General features: G+C 39.4%; 1 protein-coding gene across 1 annotated transcript in view; it reads left to right on the top strand.

Moving 5' to 3' along the window:
- The window catches only part of fam114a1 (family with sequence similarity 114 member A1), a 47474-nt gene that overhangs the window by 20131 nt on the left and 10248 nt on the right, over window positions 1-17095 (top strand). The window contains exons 7-11 of the mRNA XM_060824916.1: window positions 1323-1463; window positions 5917-6043; window positions 8039-8121; window positions 12879-13031; window positions 14029-14168. Of these exons, the coding sequence (XP_060680899.1) occupies window positions 1323-1463; window positions 5917-6043; window positions 8039-8121; window positions 12879-13031; window positions 14029-14168 (644 nt within the window). The remainder of the gene's footprint in view (window positions 1-1322; window positions 1464-5916; window positions 6044-8038; window positions 8122-12878; window positions 13032-14028; window positions 14169-17095) is intronic.

Below are 17095 nucleotides of genomic sequence, written 5' to 3'. Positions count from 1 at the left end.
ATGAGTCATGAAAGCAGATCATCCCAATTGTTAGCTTAGATATTGGTGTTAGATGATGCAACAACATAAGAAAAGTGAAGGCTTCCCTCTTTTAAGAAAGCAAAGAGCTTGTTCATTTGTATCTTTACACCTCTCAACTGTAGCTAGATTCTCAATTTTTTAGTAGTATCCAATTTAACAAGACATTTAAATGACAGCCTAAGAGTTAAGTAGCTACTGTCCACATCCCATCATTACAGATCACTTTAATTTCATAATTAGCAAGAGAGCTAGGAGCTATGTGAGGATAAATATCTTTACTCAGATAATTGTTAAGATTTTGAATGTGGTGCCTGGGAAAATGGTAGAGGTGGATTCCATATGAGCTTTCGAAACTAATACATTTAGAGGGTTGTGGAAATAGGACTGTAGAATAGGACTAATGAGGTCCTTTGGGAGCCTGTGCAGACACAATGGGTTGAATGGTCTCCTTGTGTACCATAAACTCTACGATTCTAGATTAATATTATTTGAGATATTACAAATAATGACCCTTTTATTTCATACACACCTGAGTGTACTGTTGGGGTCTGGGTTTAGTATTTTATGTAGAACGTAGAAACATTGAGACCTTCTCTTAGAATATAAGAAAGCTGCAGTGTGGAACAGGTCATTTGGCCATTCTAGTCCACATTGACACTCCAAAGAGCATCCTACCCCCCCCCCCCCCCCCCCCTTACCCCAAATCCTTGTTGTATTTCCCATGGCTAATCCACCCAGCCTGCACATCCCTGGACACTGTGGGTAATTTAGCACAGCCTGTACAGCTAACCTGTACATCTTTGGAATATGGAAGGAACCGGACCACCCAAAGGAAACCCTTGCAGGCACTATGGGAGAATGTGCAAACTCCACACAGTCACCCGAGGGTGGAATTGAATCTGGGTTTCTAATGCTTCTACAGTCCACCTTTATTTCATATTTGCATTCAAAATCTTCTTTACCTTTCCTTGGTCATTCTTTGCTGGTTTCTCAATAGCTTCCAGACTTCATACTTTTTTTGTTTTCCAGGATTCTGATAAGCCATTTCCTTTGATTTAATGCCAATGCTTAACTTCCATTGTTATCCTCCATTGATTTCCTGTTGGTGTATGTGCCTCAAAGAAATTGCTTAACTTAGTATTGTCAGTTCAATCTTGCATTTTTCATAACGGCTTCAGAATGCAGTTACACACCACATGATGAAGTGTGCATATTTCACTTGACATTGACATTTGATTTGTATTATATGAATCAAAAACTCTGATACTTTTAATTCTTGTCTTTTTCTTTTTCCCAAATAGATATTAAGGGAAGCAAAAGAGAAGGAGAAACAAAGAACTACTGTTGAGAAGACTGCTCACTATGGGATGTTGTTTGATGACTTTCAAGGTCTATCACATTTGGAAGCTTTGGAAATTCTGTCCAATGAAAGTGAAATAAAAGTGAGTATTAAAGAGTTCACAGTCCTATTCTTGCTTTTGTAACAATTTCTTCATTTGATTCTCTCTCTTTTTTTTTCTCTGAGCTCCCTCTCCCTTTTCGCGCGCTGTCCGTCTCGTCTTCTCTCTCCCTCTCGCCTTCTCTCTCCCTCTCGCTCGGTCTCTCTCTCTCTCTCTCTCTCTCTCTCTCCCCCCCCCCCCCCCCCCCCCCCCCCTCTCTCTCTCTCTCTCTCTCTCTCTCTCTCTCTCTCTCTCTCTCTCTTTCTCTCTTTCTTTCTCTCTCTCTCTCTCTCTCTCTCTCTCTCTCTCTCTCTCTCTCTCTCTCTCTCTCTCTTTTTCTCTCTCGCCCCCTCTCTCTGATTCTTTAACCTCACCTTAATGTAAATTACACATTGTTATATTAATGATTTTGAGATTAACATATCCAAGTTTAGTAATGAACCAAAGCTGGATGGAACAATTCGCTTTTAAGATCAACACAGAGGGTGCAAAGACAAATAGACTGTTAAGAGGTCAATAGAGAGACATAAAATATTGTGTGAGAAATAAAAATTGCTTAATTGGAATTATACTATTGTAGAATATTTTTTTAAATTGTGAATAGGGGTTGGCATAAAGAGATCTTGCTAAAACTGTACAGTGTTTTTGTGAAATCACATGTGGATAATTGTGCATAATTTTGGTTTCCTTATCTAAGGAATACTTGCCACTGAGATGGTGCAGTAACGATTTACTCGTGATTTCTGGAATGAAAGGTTGAGTAGATTGGGTCTTTACTCTCTGGAAATTAAAAGAAAAAAATGAAACTTGACGGGAATTGATGTTTCGGGCATAAGCCCTTCATCAGGAATTGATCCTTGAAGAAAGGTCAATGCCTGAAACTTTGACTCTCCTGCTCCTCAGATGCTGCCGGACCTGCTGTGCTTTTCCAGCACTGCACTCTCTATTTTGATCTCCAGCATCTGCAGTTCTCACTTTTCCTTAAATTGCCCATAGTGTCCATGGGATGTGGGTTTGGTGAATTAGCAATGGGAAGTATAGGATTGGGGGGTGGGGGGGGGGGGGGGATGCTGTTGGGAGGGTTGATGTGGACTTGGTGGGCCAAATGGCTTGTTTCCATACTGTAGGGATTCTATTAAGCTTGGTGGTGGAGAGTGTCATTCTTTGTTTTTTTTCTAATTTACTGAAATCTTTTTGTTACAAAGTTAGGAAGTTGTAGAAACATGAAAATATAGCATCCTAACATCAGAAACAATAAACCAACTACTATACCTTTCTGCAAAAGAAATCAAAACTATACTTATTACAAATCAACAAATAAATAAATAACGCCGCTCAGCGCAACAAGACTATAGCTCTCAACCTTTGAGAGCATCAGTTATTAAACCTAATCTGAGAGGGGTACAGCTGAGAACAGAAGCGAGTCAAACAGTCAGGGCAGGCAGGGACATGGTATGACTAATAAATTAAACTGCATTTATTTCAATGCAAGGTGTCTAACAGGGAAGGCAGATGAACTCATGGCATAGTTAGGAACATGGGATTGGGATATCATAGCAGTTACAGAAACATGGCTCATGGATGGGCAGAATGTTCCAGAATACAAATGCTACAGAAAGGATAGAAAGGGAGGCAAGAGAGGAGAGGGAGTGGCATTTTTGGTAAGGGATAGCATTACAGCTGTGCTGAGGGAGGATCTTCCCTGGATGCATTTCCGGGAATTTATTTGGGTGGAACTGACAAATAAGAAAGGGATGATCACCTTATTGGGATTGTATTATAGACTCCCTAATATTCAGAGGGAAATTGAGAAACAAACTTGTAAGGAGATCTCAGCTAGCTGTAAGAATAATTGGGTGGTTATGGTAGGGGATTTTAATTTTCCAAACATAGACTGGGACTGCCATAGTGTTAAGGGTTTAGATGGAGAGGAACTTGTTAAGTGTGTACAAGACAATTTTCTGATTCAGTATGTGGATGTATCTACTAGAGAAGGTGCAAACCTTGACCTACACTTGGGAAATAAGACAGCGCAGGTGACTGAGGTGTCAGTGGGGGAGCACTTTGGGGCCAGCGACCATAATTCTATTAGTTTTAAAATAGTGATGGAAAAGGATAGACCAGATCTAAAAGTTGAAATTCTAAATTGGAGAAACATCAATTTTGACGGCATTAGGCAAGAACTTTCAAAAGCTGATTGGAGGCAGACGTTCGCAGGTAAAGGGATGGCTGGAAAATGGGACACCTTCAGAAATGAGGTAACGAGAATCCATAAAAAATATATTCCTGTTTGGGTGAAAGGAAAGGCTGTTAGGTAAAGGGAATCCTGGATGACTAAAGAAATTGGGGCTTTGGTTAAGGAAAAGAAGGAAGCATATGTCAGGTATAGACAAGATAGATTGAGCAAATCCTTAAAGGAGGTAGGAGTATACTTTAGAAGGAAATCAGGAGGGCAAAAAGGAGATAGCTTTGGCAAATAGAATTAAGGAGAATCCAAAGGGTTTTTACAAATACATTAAGGACAAAAGGGTAGCTAGGGAGAGAATAGGGCCCCTCAAAGATCAGCAAGGCGGCCTTTGTGTGGAGTCACAGAAAATGTGGGAGATACTAAATAAGTATTTTGCATCAGTATTTACTGTGAAAAACGTTATGGAAGTTATAGACTGTAGGGAAATAGATGGTGACATCTTGCAAAATGTCCAGATTACAGAGGAGGAAGTGCTTAATGTCTTGAAACGAGTAAAGGTGAATAAATCCCCAGGACCTGATCAGGTGTACCCGAGAACTCTGTGGGAAGCTAGAGAACTGATTATTGGGCCTCTTGCTGAGATATTTGTATCATCGATAGTCATAGGTGAGGTGCCGGAAGACTGGAGGTTGGCAAAAATGGTGCCACTGCTTAAGAAGGGCGGTAAAGACAAGCCAGGGAACTATAGGCCAATGAGCCTGATGTCAGTGGTGAGCCTGACCTCGGTGGTGAGCAAGTTGTTGGAGGAAATCCTGAGGGACAGGATGTGCATGTATTTGGAAAGGCAAGGACTGATTAGGGATAGTCAACATGGCTTTGTGCATGGGAAATCATGTCTCACAAACTTGATTGAGTTTTTTGAAGAAGTAACAAGGAGAATTGATTAGGGTAGAGCAGTAGATGTGATCTGTATGGACTTCAGTAAGGTGTTCAACAAGGTTCCCCATGGGAGATTGATTAGCAAGGTTAGATCTCCTGGAATACAGGGAGAACTAGCCATTTGGATACAGAACTGGCTCAAAGGTAGAAGACAGAGGGTGGTGGTGGAAGGTTGTTTTTCAGACTGGAGGCCTGTGACCAGTAGAGTGCCACAAGGATCGGTGCTGGTCCTCTACTTTTTGTCATTTACATAAATGATTTGGATGTGAGCATAAGAGGTACAGTTAGTAAGTTTGCAGATGACATCAAAATTGGAGATGTCGTGGACAGCGAAGAGGGCTATCTCAAATTACAACAGGAATTTGACCAGATGGGCCAATGGGCTGAGATGTGGCAGATGGAGTTTAATTCCGATAAATGCAAGGTGTGCTGCATTTTGGGAAAGCAAATCTTAGTAGGACTTATATACTTAATGATAAGGTCCTAGGCAGGGTTACTGAACAAAGAGACCTTGGAGTGCAGATTCATAGCTCCTTGAAAGTGGAGTCGCAGGTAAATAGGATAGTGAAGAAGGCCTTTGATATGCATTCCTTTATTGGTTAGAGTATTGAGTACAGGAGTTGGGAGGTCATGTTGCGGCTGTACAGGACACTGGTTAGGCCACTGTTAGAATATTGCGTGCAGCTCTGGTCTCCTTCCTACAAGGAGAAAAGATCTACAAGGATCTTGCCAGGCTTGGAGGATCTGAGCTACAGGGAGAGGCTGAACAGGCTGGGGCTGTTTTATCTGGAGTGTCAGAGACTGAGGAGTGACCTTATAGAGGTTTACAAAATTGAGGGGCATGGATAGGGTAAATTGGCAAAGTATTTTCCCTGTGATGGGGATGTCCAGAACTAGAGGGCATAGGTTTAGGGTGAGAGGGGAAAGATATAAAAGAGACCTAAGGGGCAGCTTTTTCACATAGAAGGTGGTATGTGTATGGAATGAGCTGCCAGAGGAAGTGGTGGAGGCTGGTACAATTGCAACATTTAAGAGGCATTTGGATGGGTATATGAACAGGAAGGGTTTAGACGGATATTGGTCGGGTGCTGGCAGGTGGGACTAGATTGGGTTGGGATATCTGGTCAGCATGGACGGGTTGGACAGAAGGGTCTGTTTCCATGCTGTACATCTCTATGACACTAAATAGGAATTTAAATTCCTCCAAGCTAGTCGAGTGGAATCAGTGGGCATACTGCCAGTTTTGGAGGTGTATGTCAGGTCCATGCCCTCCAAATTCCATTTAATATCCTTAAATCATAATATCGAAGGTTTTTGTTGTTTTTCCAGGTTCAGTCGGTTTTGATGTCTCTCACAGGGGAAGAATTGGAGACTCTGAAGAAGGATTTGATCAGTATTAAAGAGGTTTTCTTACTCAAAGAATTAAATACAGAGGAAGAACACGAGGACAAGCAAGGTATCCTAATGTGATATTAGTGTCTTTCTCCTCAGTTTCTCAAAAAATGACATGAAGAATTAACACTTGAAAGCTGTACAGAAATAACAGTTGTGATTTAATGACAAGCGAAGGATTTTAGTTTTTGTTTTCTTAGAAAATTTTAATCGTCAGACTAATTAGTTTAGGAACTCTGGATTCATTGAGCTCTAGTTATCCAAGTTGTATGCAATGTGTCTCTGCAAATAATTTGAGTTCAGTTCAATTCAAGACATGAATGCATCTATTGATTAAAATCCAATTTGTGTTATTTATGATAGACAACAAAGCAACAACTTTTCATATGAGCTTTTTTTTTACCATGCCATTACCTCACCTGAAAACAGAACAGATCATTACAATAAAGCCATCTCCATAGCAGATGATTATGGTCGTTCATATCCTACATACAAAGAGAAAAGATTGGGCCATTTAATCTTTGGAGCTGATTTCCCCATGCATCGCACTCATGATTAGTTTGCGACCTAATTGTTTATACCTGCCTTTGAGCATATGCCTTAATCACTCTGAATAATAAAACTTTAACAACCTCAGATTTAAAATTAATGATTAGATTAGATTAGATTCCCTACAGTGTGAAATCAGGCCCTTCTGCCCAACAAGTCCACACCGACCCTCCGAAGTGTAACCCACCCAGACCCACCCAGAATTGATGTACTTAAATTCCCATTGGTTGGAATCCCAAACTTCAAACACCCTTTGTATATTGAAGCCTATACTATTTTCACTCCTGAAAGTTCTGGCTCTAATATTTAAACTCTAATGTTCTAGAATTTGCAACGAGCAGACATAGGCCTGAGTTTTTGGTCCTCTCTTTGGAGTGTGGAATCTGACAATTGCTCTGCAAACCCAACCCAGAAAAAGGTGTCTCAGATGACTGAATTTTCAAATTAAAAATTTGCAGGTGAAATGAGAATTGGACCCACCATTCCAAGAAGGAGTTCAGAAGCAGCCACGTGGACAGTTGGTTGTCGAGGCAGGCTGAATAAGGCCAACTCAGTACTTCAGAACAATGAAAAACACCTTTTAAAAAAAAACGCCTTTAATGCTTATTTCAGCCCATCCCAACACACTTCTCAACCATGTCAACTTATGCCCATACCAACCCTTCATATCCTCCATGCCAATCTCTGCCCCTCCATCCACTCTCCATATTGCCATACCCTCTGTGTCATTCTGCTACTCTACCCAGTCCATATTGTCTTTTGAAATCTATGGACCAACTCAGTTCCAACTTATCCTAACCTTTGCCCTTATAACCTCCATGGTCAGACCTCAGCACCCATGCTGAGATGAAATAAAGTTCACAAGTGTCTACTTTTTATGAATATGGATGAAAGACAGAAAACCAAAGTGGAGTACCAGAATCAGCTTGAAAGAGTGAATGGCTTACTTGTGCTTCTTCGAGAGTGAGACGTATCAAATTCACTATAGGAAGATGCAAATTTTCATTGATTTTAGCAATGTGAAGAGCTATTCTAATGTATAGCTATTGTGAGAAGCATGCTACCATGGTCTATGCCATTTGATAAATAATGTATTGTCAAAGGATCAAAAAGTACAACACTTAAGCCCAATTTAAACAAAATGTACCAGTTGCCTTTAAACGTGCCAGAACTGAATTCTCCAGTTGCGCAAATCCAAATATCTTTAACCAACATATCAGATTAACATGTTACAGAATTTACATTTCCCAATTAATTCTACATTCTTCCCAAAATAAATTCCTTGTGAATGGGAACATGTACTATGCAATCAGACAAAATAATTTACTACTACTACTATTACTACTACAAGTAAAGATTGGAAGTATGGTTATCTTGCTTGAATGTTGTAGCACCTTAAGGTAACTTACAAAGCTGTAGAAAAAAATCATTATGGGCTGTTATTTTAATTAACCTGAAAGTGGTGCAAAAAGTGCTGTAAAAGGATTAACTGCTATTTTGTTTCTGGCAGGTGATGATAATGAGTTTGTATACATGCTAACTGAGCTGCTATTTGAGTTGCACGTAGCTGCTACTCCAGACAAGCTTAACAAGGCAAGTAGATTTTGTAAATAATTGTACATTTACGATGTGCATTGAGGAATGGTGATGGTGTGTGTGGCAGTGGAGTGGGGATGGGAATGGAGGCTAGGAGTGTTGGGGTGTTTCTTGATGTAATGTTTTTGCATATAAGAGATCACATTTTAAAGACTGTAATTCTTCCCTGAATTAGAATGTAATGCTTTATATTGCATAGATTTATTCTCAAATAGTTTGATTTGAAGGATCATTAAGTTTCACTCGCCATCTGAAGCAAGTGAGGTGAGGTGATATAGGGGAATGCTTTGTCTCTTGTCTGGCAGCATTTTCAAAAGGATCAGTAGCCATGTGGGAATTGGGGAAAAGAATTTAGAGTGAGACTGATTCTCTGCATGTTGGTTCTTGCTGATTTCTTATTGGGCTGCTATTTGAGTCTGCAATAGATCAGAAAAGTAACCTGTCTTTGTGGAGTTTACCTTTTGCCCTGCATTACTATAAAACACAAGCAACATATTTAAACCTCCAAAGCATGATTTCTTGTCTATTTTGAAAATGTTGAGGTGAGGGAATTGAGAAAAGTCTTACTTTTGACTGCCCCACAGGATGACGGCACCTGAGTCTTTTCAGATGATAGCAGATTGGGCTGTATTTGGGGCTTGCTGTCACCAAACCCTACCATACTCTGCTAAGTTTGTATCAGTGGTCAGGAACTTTGCAATTGGAACTGCACTTGTTCAAGGTCTACATATCGGATGTGTCCTCTGACATTATCGCTGCCACTTGTGACTACTTAGGTATATCTTTGGAGGTTGGTGTGAGGCTGGCTTGTTAGTGCAGAATTAATAAATAGCTTAAGGGGTAACTGCAAGTCATTGTGTCTGCCCTTTTCATAGAACCATAGAATCCCTACAGTGTGGAAACAGGCCATTTGGCCCAAGTCCACACCAATCCTTCAAAGAGTAACCCACCCAGACCCATTCCATTACCCTATTACTCTACATTTCCCCTGACTAATGCATCTGACCTACACATCCCTAAATACTAAAGGCAATTTAGCATGACCAGCTCACCTAATCTGCACATATTTGGACTTGTGGGAGGAAACCAGAGCACCCGGAGAAAACTCACAAACATGGGGGAAAAGTGCAAACTCCATAGAGTTTCCCCAAGGCTGGAATTGAACCCTAGTTGCTAATGCTGTGAGGCAACAGTGCTAACCACTGAGCAACAGTGTCTGCCATCCTTTCTTACCTATGTTTAAATCACTTTTGTTATTTTTAAATTATAAAGATATTGCAACCTTGCAAGTAGCAGTCAGTAGTTGAAGAGGTTTTCATTGTGATCTGACACCAATTTGTTGTGTCTCTCTTTCCCTATGATTGCGTCAGCTGATTCTTTCTTCCTCTGTTGGCATAATTTATCACTACCTTAGCTTGTGATAATCATGGTTTAACAGAAGAATGTTTGTATATTTAAATTAAAAGCCCAGATTAAAATACAGCCTTTTCAGCTGGAGCCTGAGTTGTTTTATATTACAGTCAGAACTAACTTGAAACTTGCAATGATGAAGTACTTGTGATGAGGTGTACGAGGTAATTTGGCTGAAAGAAGAGACTATCACAGAGTTCTTGTGGTAGAATTATACTGGGCGGGATCTACTGCCCTTCATCATTGGCAAAGCCAGCATTTGATGTCTTTCAGAAAATTATGATCTGTTACCTTGAATTTCTGTTGCCAATACAGTGAAGGGGCTTCTGTAATCAAAACAAAGTACTGGAAGTACTCAGCAGATCAGGCAGTATCTGTGAAGCAAAAGACAGGATTCATGTTTGAAATCAATGATAACTTGAGAGCACTCAAACTCTAATGAAGGGTTAATTCAAGAGTTCCAGACTACTGGCCCTGGTGACAAGAAACATCACCTTGGGTTTCCTTTCCTTTGTTGTCAGCTGTTGTCTTGAGCTAGTCCTACAACAATGTGATTACTTACCTATAATGTGGTGCAGCAAGCTATACTGACATGCCAGAAGCACTAAAAACCCCCCAACACCTCAGGGACTTTTATAATAATGGTTTTTTTGAACAATTCATAAGTTGACTCAAAGCATCTTGTTGCCAGAATGCAAATACATCATTTATCCATTATCCAGATTTCTAATCATTAATAATGTCTAATAATCATAATCAGCATTTTGTAGCTCAGACATTCTCAGGTCAATCATAGTGAAGTAACTCAACCGTTTTTTTTAACTAAAGCTAACTACAAAAAAAGTGGGTCAAATTTCAGTTGTTCCTTTGTCATGTCACAATTATTGTTCAGTATGTTGCATCTCATAGTTTTTAGTCAACCATCAGAGGATTTTGACTTTTTAAGGAAATATCAGCTTTGAAAAATAAATATTTTGTGAAGTCACCCAGCAGACAACCTTCTAGTGCTTTAATAGAAGCAAAATACTGTGGATTCTGGAAATCTGAAAAACAGAAAATGCAACAGAAACACATAGATTTGACAGGATCTGTGGAGAGAAAGTTAATATTTTGAGACCATTATGGCTGTTCTCTAGAATGTATTAACAGCTCAATTTCCTCCGTTATTATCCTGCCCCTGCCATTGTATAGTTGGCATGGTCAAGCAGGAGTCAGCAGCCAACTTTGTTTTAGATTACTTAGTGTGGAAACAGGCCCTTCAGCCCAACAAGTCCACACCGACCCGCCGAAGCGCAACCTATCCGTACCCCTACATTTACCCTTTACCTAACACTACGGGCAATTTAGCATGGCCAATTCACCTGACCTGCACATCTTTGGACTGTGGGAGGAAACCGAAGCACCCGGAGGAAATCCACGCAGACACGGGGAGAACGTGCAAACTCCACACAGTCAGTCACCTGAGGCGGGAATTGAACCCGGGTCTCTGGCGCTGTGAGGCAGCAGTGCTAACCACTGTGCCACCGTGCCACCCACTAAAATGTTTTTAGTAAGATCGGGAAGGAAGGGGAGTACTATCTTTGCACAGTGCCTTTTGTGTATTGTACCCCTCCAGAAGATGGTAACTGCTTTCTGCCTTCCTTCTCTTGCGGACATTAAAACGTCACATTAATGTCTCTTCCCCAGCCCTTTCCTACAACCCTCCACTCACCCCTCTGTTCCATACCTGGGTCTGAGATCACATTGACACCTTCTTCATGGGGCTACTTACAGTCTCTTCAGTGCGCAGTACTGAGCTCTACCTAACCAGATGTTTTTCCCCTGGGTTGATGGGAGGGGATGGGCAAGCAGTTCCTCACCACACTTGCAGCACCCATAATATTCTGCCCATGGTTTTAACAAAGCTTTCAATTAAATTAACATTGGTAATGCAAGCACATAATTTTTTTATTCTAATATCAATTTCATATATTAAAATTGTTATTTGATGATCTGAGCTACTACTTCCTTATATAAATTGTAGTATTGCAGTACCTTGTATCTGTCCTGACTGGTTTTGAATCTGTATAGAGCCGCGGAGTATATTTTCCGTTTTGATTTATGATTTCTGAGTTTAATTAACGTTGTACCCAGTCAGTTTTTTATGCAATAGGCACTATTTCAAAAGTAACTGCAAATAATATCTTCTAAAATGAATCATTGTCACACCAGTGTAATCACATTCTTGAAACTGCTGTCATTGAGACATTTTCCTTATTACTATTCAGATATGGTCTACTGATTTGATTCAATTTTGAAACAAACAAGATAATGAATTCAAATGGTGACATTGCTTGCCAATTTATCCCTTTATGTTCTGCAAGGAATACAAGCACTTGGATTAAATATATAAATTAGATTTTAAAAATTTCTAATAAACAACAATCTTTATAATCAAGTTGCGTACCCTTCTAACAGTAAAAGTAGTTAATTAAATGGTAATAAATGTGTTTTTGATTTCATGATGTTGAAAATCATGAAGGCCTGTATTTTTGATGAGTTCAGATGACTCAGTTGTTGAAAAAAAAATGGCATGTAGGCCTTGATTCCAAGATTTCTGAACCAATTCCTGTGCTTTCCAATTTTTACCAGGGCATTTTTTAAGAATGCAGACTAATTCAGCTCATGAGCCCGCACCTGCCACCCCCAGCCTGACTGACCCGATGGCCCCATGAATTGTTCCTGCACAATTTTCATGGAGACAGGCCAGGTTGCTAAAGATAGTTGGTCCACAACCTATCCTAGGTGTGCTGAACAGAAGTCTACATGAAGGACATTTTATAAGTTCAAACATTTCTCATGCACATAATTCCCCCCACCCTTTAGCCAGGGTATGCCAATCCACTCAATCCCTTATAAACAAAAAGTCAAGCTAGGGCAATTCTTAAGGTTATTCAAGCTATGTACTATATAGAAACAGTGCATTTTATGACAGTTATATGTGTAAAAATAACATGTCAAAAACAGACTTCTTTTCTCTACAGTCCAATAAAGTGACAACGATCCAGAGCTTTCAAATAACTAAAACTACACCCATTTGAAACTTTTAAAATGTTATATAAATAAACAGTGTAAAATTAATAGCAGAGAACAAGCAGGGGCTCAGGTATTTCAAGAGAGTAAATGGGTGCATAGGCCTCAGCCAAGGGCTAGCCTCATTAGAATTCCTGTTCTATTTTTAATCTGTTGTGATTATATCACACATATGATAACATACTTAAAATACTATTTAAAGAAGAGAGTCACATAGTGATCCAAAATATTGAAAGTCAACTAATATCTTAAATTGACAATTATTTTTCCAGGCAAGGAGAAAGGCTTATGACTGGGTGAAAGAGACCAATGCTTTGCTTGCAGAAGAAGATAAAGAACTGGGATCAGAAAAAAATAATGAAAAAGAGAATGAAGAAGAGAAACTAAAATACAAAGCAAGTCAGAAGGACAAAATATCTGTAGAGGTAAGGATTTTCTAAGCTGTAAACCAGATGCCTCTGCTAAAATTAAAAGATGTTCTCAAAATTGTTAATACTAAGTTCTGTTATTCAAATGTACAAAGCCTGTTTTTTCAGCTATAATGTCCAGCAGCTATCTAATTTTGCAAAGCTCACAAAATGTACCACTCAGTTTCAATATAAAGGCTGCATCTTGTCATTTTGTTTTGGATGAAATACTGTACTGTGGATAATTCGGGACAAATAAACTTTATGTGGACTCTGTGAATTTAGAAGATTACATGAAAAAATGTAGATGAATTGATCATTCATTTCAGTATTCCTCAACATATTTTGGTGTGTGCACAATGTCTACCATATTTTGTTTATTAATTTAATGGGATGTAGGTTTTTGCAGAGTAGGTTTTTAAGTGAGTATTTATTGTTCATCCTGACTTGCTTAGAGGGCAGTTCAGAGTTAGACACATTGCTGCAGTTCGGACTCGAACATACTTGGCTAAATTAGTAAGGATGGCATATTTCCTTTCCTAAAGGACATTAGTGAATCAAGTAGGGTTTAATGGCAATTAACAATGACTACTTAGTCGCCATTATTCTGGTGCTTTATTCCAGATTTTTATTACAGTCAAATTTCACCATCTGTTGCAATATGACATGAACCAATGATCTCTGTGTAGCATCGGAGGTTCTGGATTATTAATCCAAGAGAAAACCACGACACCACTGTTAGTAGATAAACCAGTCACCAGCAAGTACCTCTCCAGGCCAATTTGTTCTTCTCACCACCTTCCTATGAAAGTCCACAAAAAGGGAGGTTAGGAATGGCAATAAATGCTAGCCAGCTGGCGAATCCTATGTCCCACAAATGAACAAAAATTGCCATTTGGGCCAGATGATGGATTACTGGTAACTGCAGTGTGCCATTCCAGCAAGGAGAATGGAATAAAAATTATGGAGAAAAATATTTATTTGTAAAGAAAATGTATCTGTGATTTCAATGCAGGATGTTTTGATGTTATCAATTGAGAGTCTGGCTGAGATAACAGCTCGCTGCATTGAGCAACTCCATAAAGTGGCTGAGTTAATCCTCCATGGACAGGATGTGGAGAAGTCAGCATTGGATCAGTCTAAAATCCTCACTAAGTAAGATTTAAAACTATATTGATGTTCATTTGGGATTGTTTATTTGACATATTCAAAAACATGTATTCAATATACCATGATTAGAAAAACAGACAATATTATTTTATGGTTCCTTGTTATTAAAATTAGGAAATAAAAGAAAACATCCCTCAAGTGCTGAACTAATGGATTTATGTTACAATAGGTACAAAAAATTCTAACAAAGGCAATTTTCTGTAGATGATAGCATTTGCTGCCAATATTTGCTTTCAAAATTTTCTCTTTTAACAACATGCTGTCCCCACTTAGCGCACAATCTAAAGAAGTGTGCATATAGCTTATCCCAGTTTTCTGTTTCATTTCAACTGACTACAGAAATATTTTCCAAATGTTCAAATTATCTTCACTATTCATGCACTAAATCTATTTAGATCTCCACATGAAGATGACTGTTATTTTCTTCGCATGTTATGCTGATGCAATGTGAGTCAGAGATTGATGCAGCATAGAAATTGGCCCTTCAGCCCACCACGTCTATATCAACCAAACTCCACTAATCCCACTTACTTGTACTTATGCCAGAGTGTACTGTGCCCTAGCAATTAATGTACTCATCCTCCATGCTTCTTAAATGTTTCAAAAGTACCTGCCTCCACCACGCTCTCAGGTAGCACGTTCTATATATCAACTACGCTCTATGGGTGAAAAACTTTTTCCAGAGATCTCCTCTAAACCACTTACTCCTCACCCTAGCTTATGTTCTCTGGTCTTAGACGCATCTACCATAGGAAGAGATATCACAATCTTCTGTCTAAGCCTGTCATAATTTTGTATACCTCAATCAGATCTCCAAGAGATTTCTCTGCTACAGAGAAAGCAAATCCGGCTTATCCAGTCTCTCTTTATAACGAAGAATTTTCATCCCAGGAAATATCCTGGTGAATCTCCTCTGCGCCCTCTCTATTGCAGTACATCCTTCCGATAGTATGGTAACCAGAGCTGCACACAGTATTCCATCTGTGGTGTAAATGATGTTTATAAAGTTGTAACAAGACTGCCTTGCCTCCATATTCTAAACCCAGGCATATAAAGGCATGCAGCCGATATGCTTTCCTCACCACTCTGTCTACCTATGCTGAAGAAGGGCTTATGTCCGAAATAACGATTCTCCTGCTCCTCAGATGCTGCCTGGCCTGCTGTGTTTTTCCAGCACCACAGTTTTCAACTCTGGTCTCCAGCATCTGCAGTCCTCACTTGCTCCTAACTCAGGGATCTGTAGACTTGTACACAAATGTCAAGTTTCTCCTCAGTATTCCCTAGGGACCTACCATTCACTGTTTTATCCTTCCCTTATAAAACCTCCCAAAATATATCTCCTCGTACCTATCAGACTGTAGCCAGTGCCATCTGCCTCACTATCAACACCACCACTAATTCTCATGTCATCTGCAGCTTACCAATTAAACCTTCTAGTATTCACATCCAAACAGTTAATGTCCATGACAAAAAGCAAGGATCCTAGCTCCAATCCTTGTGGTACATCATCAGTCACAGACTTTTAATTGCAAAAACAATGCTTCACTTTTTATAGGTCAATTTTTGATCCAGTTTGCCAGCTTGCCTTGGCTCCCATGGGTTCGTCCTGTTGGGACCTTGTCAAAGGTGTTACTGAAGTCCATGTCTACCATATCAACTGCAGTATCCTCATCAATATATTTAGTTATCTTTACAAAAAAAACTTAATTAAATTAGGAAGACAGGATCTCCCTCTTAACAACTGACTCTCCCTGATCAATCCCTACCTTTCCAAGTATTGGTTAATCCTGTCATTCAGAATTGTCTTCAATAATTTCCCTACCACTGACATCAGACTAACTAATATGTAATTACCTGTCCTATCTCTGCTCCTCTTTTTGAACAAAGGAACTACATTAGCTATTCTTGAGTCATCTGGCACTTCACCTGTAGCCAACAAAGTATTAAATAAATCCACCAGCAATTTTCTTCCCTGCCACTCATAGCAACTTGGGATATGTCTCATCAGACCCTTAGGATATATGCATCTAAATGCCTACTAAAACATTTAAAATCTCCTCCATATTAATCTTTACATGTTCCAGAATCTCACCATCCCAACTGATGTCCCCTGCTACAATTGTGGATATAGATGAGAAGTATTCATTTAAGACTTCACCCACATGTACTGGCTCCATACATAGAGTTGCCCCTTTAGTTTCTAACAGATCCCATTCTTCCTGTGGTAATCTTCTTGCTGTAAATATACTTATAAAAAGCCTTGGGATTTTCCTTGATCCCATTTCTCGGCCTCTTTTTGCCTTTCTAGCTTTCTTTTTAAGCAATCTCCTATACTATCTATACTTTTAGACTACTATGTAATTCTGGTCGCCCTATTATACTATTAAGTTGGAAAGGGTTCAGAAAAGATTTACCGGGATGTTGCTGGGACTAGAGGTTTTGATTAATAAGGAGAGGCTGGATAGATTTAGGCTTCTTTCACTGGAGCATAGGAGGTTGAGGGGTGACATTATGGAGATTTATAAAATCATGAAGAACATAGATAAGGTAAATAGTAAAGATCTTTTCCCTAAGGTGGGAGAATTCACAACCAAGGGGCATATTTTTAAGGTGAGAGGAGAAAGATTTAAAAGGGATCTGGATGCAACATTTTCATACACAGGGTGGTGTGTGGGACTGATTTAGTCTGAAAAGCTTGGTCGGCATGGATGAGTTGGACTGCAGGGTCTGTTTCCATGGTATGGGACTCTGTGACTTTTGAAGGGCTCCCCTTATTTTTAACATGCTGTACCTGAAGCATGTTTCTCTCTTTTATTTTATCAAACTCTCAATATCCGTTGATATTCCTGCACTTGCCCTTAATTTTTAGAGGAAAACTTTGGCCCTGAATTCTCATGATACTACTTTTAAAA

The sequence above is a fragment of the Hemiscyllium ocellatum genome, chromosome 1 (genome assembly GCF_020745735.1).
Source record: "Hemiscyllium ocellatum isolate sHemOce1 chromosome 1, sHemOce1.pat.X.cur, whole genome shotgun sequence".
In the NCBI taxonomy this organism is placed as follows: Eukaryota; Metazoa; Chordata; class Chondrichthyes; order Orectolobiformes; family Hemiscylliidae; genus Hemiscyllium; species Hemiscyllium ocellatum.
This window is presented reverse-complemented; position numbering and strand designations above follow the sequence as displayed.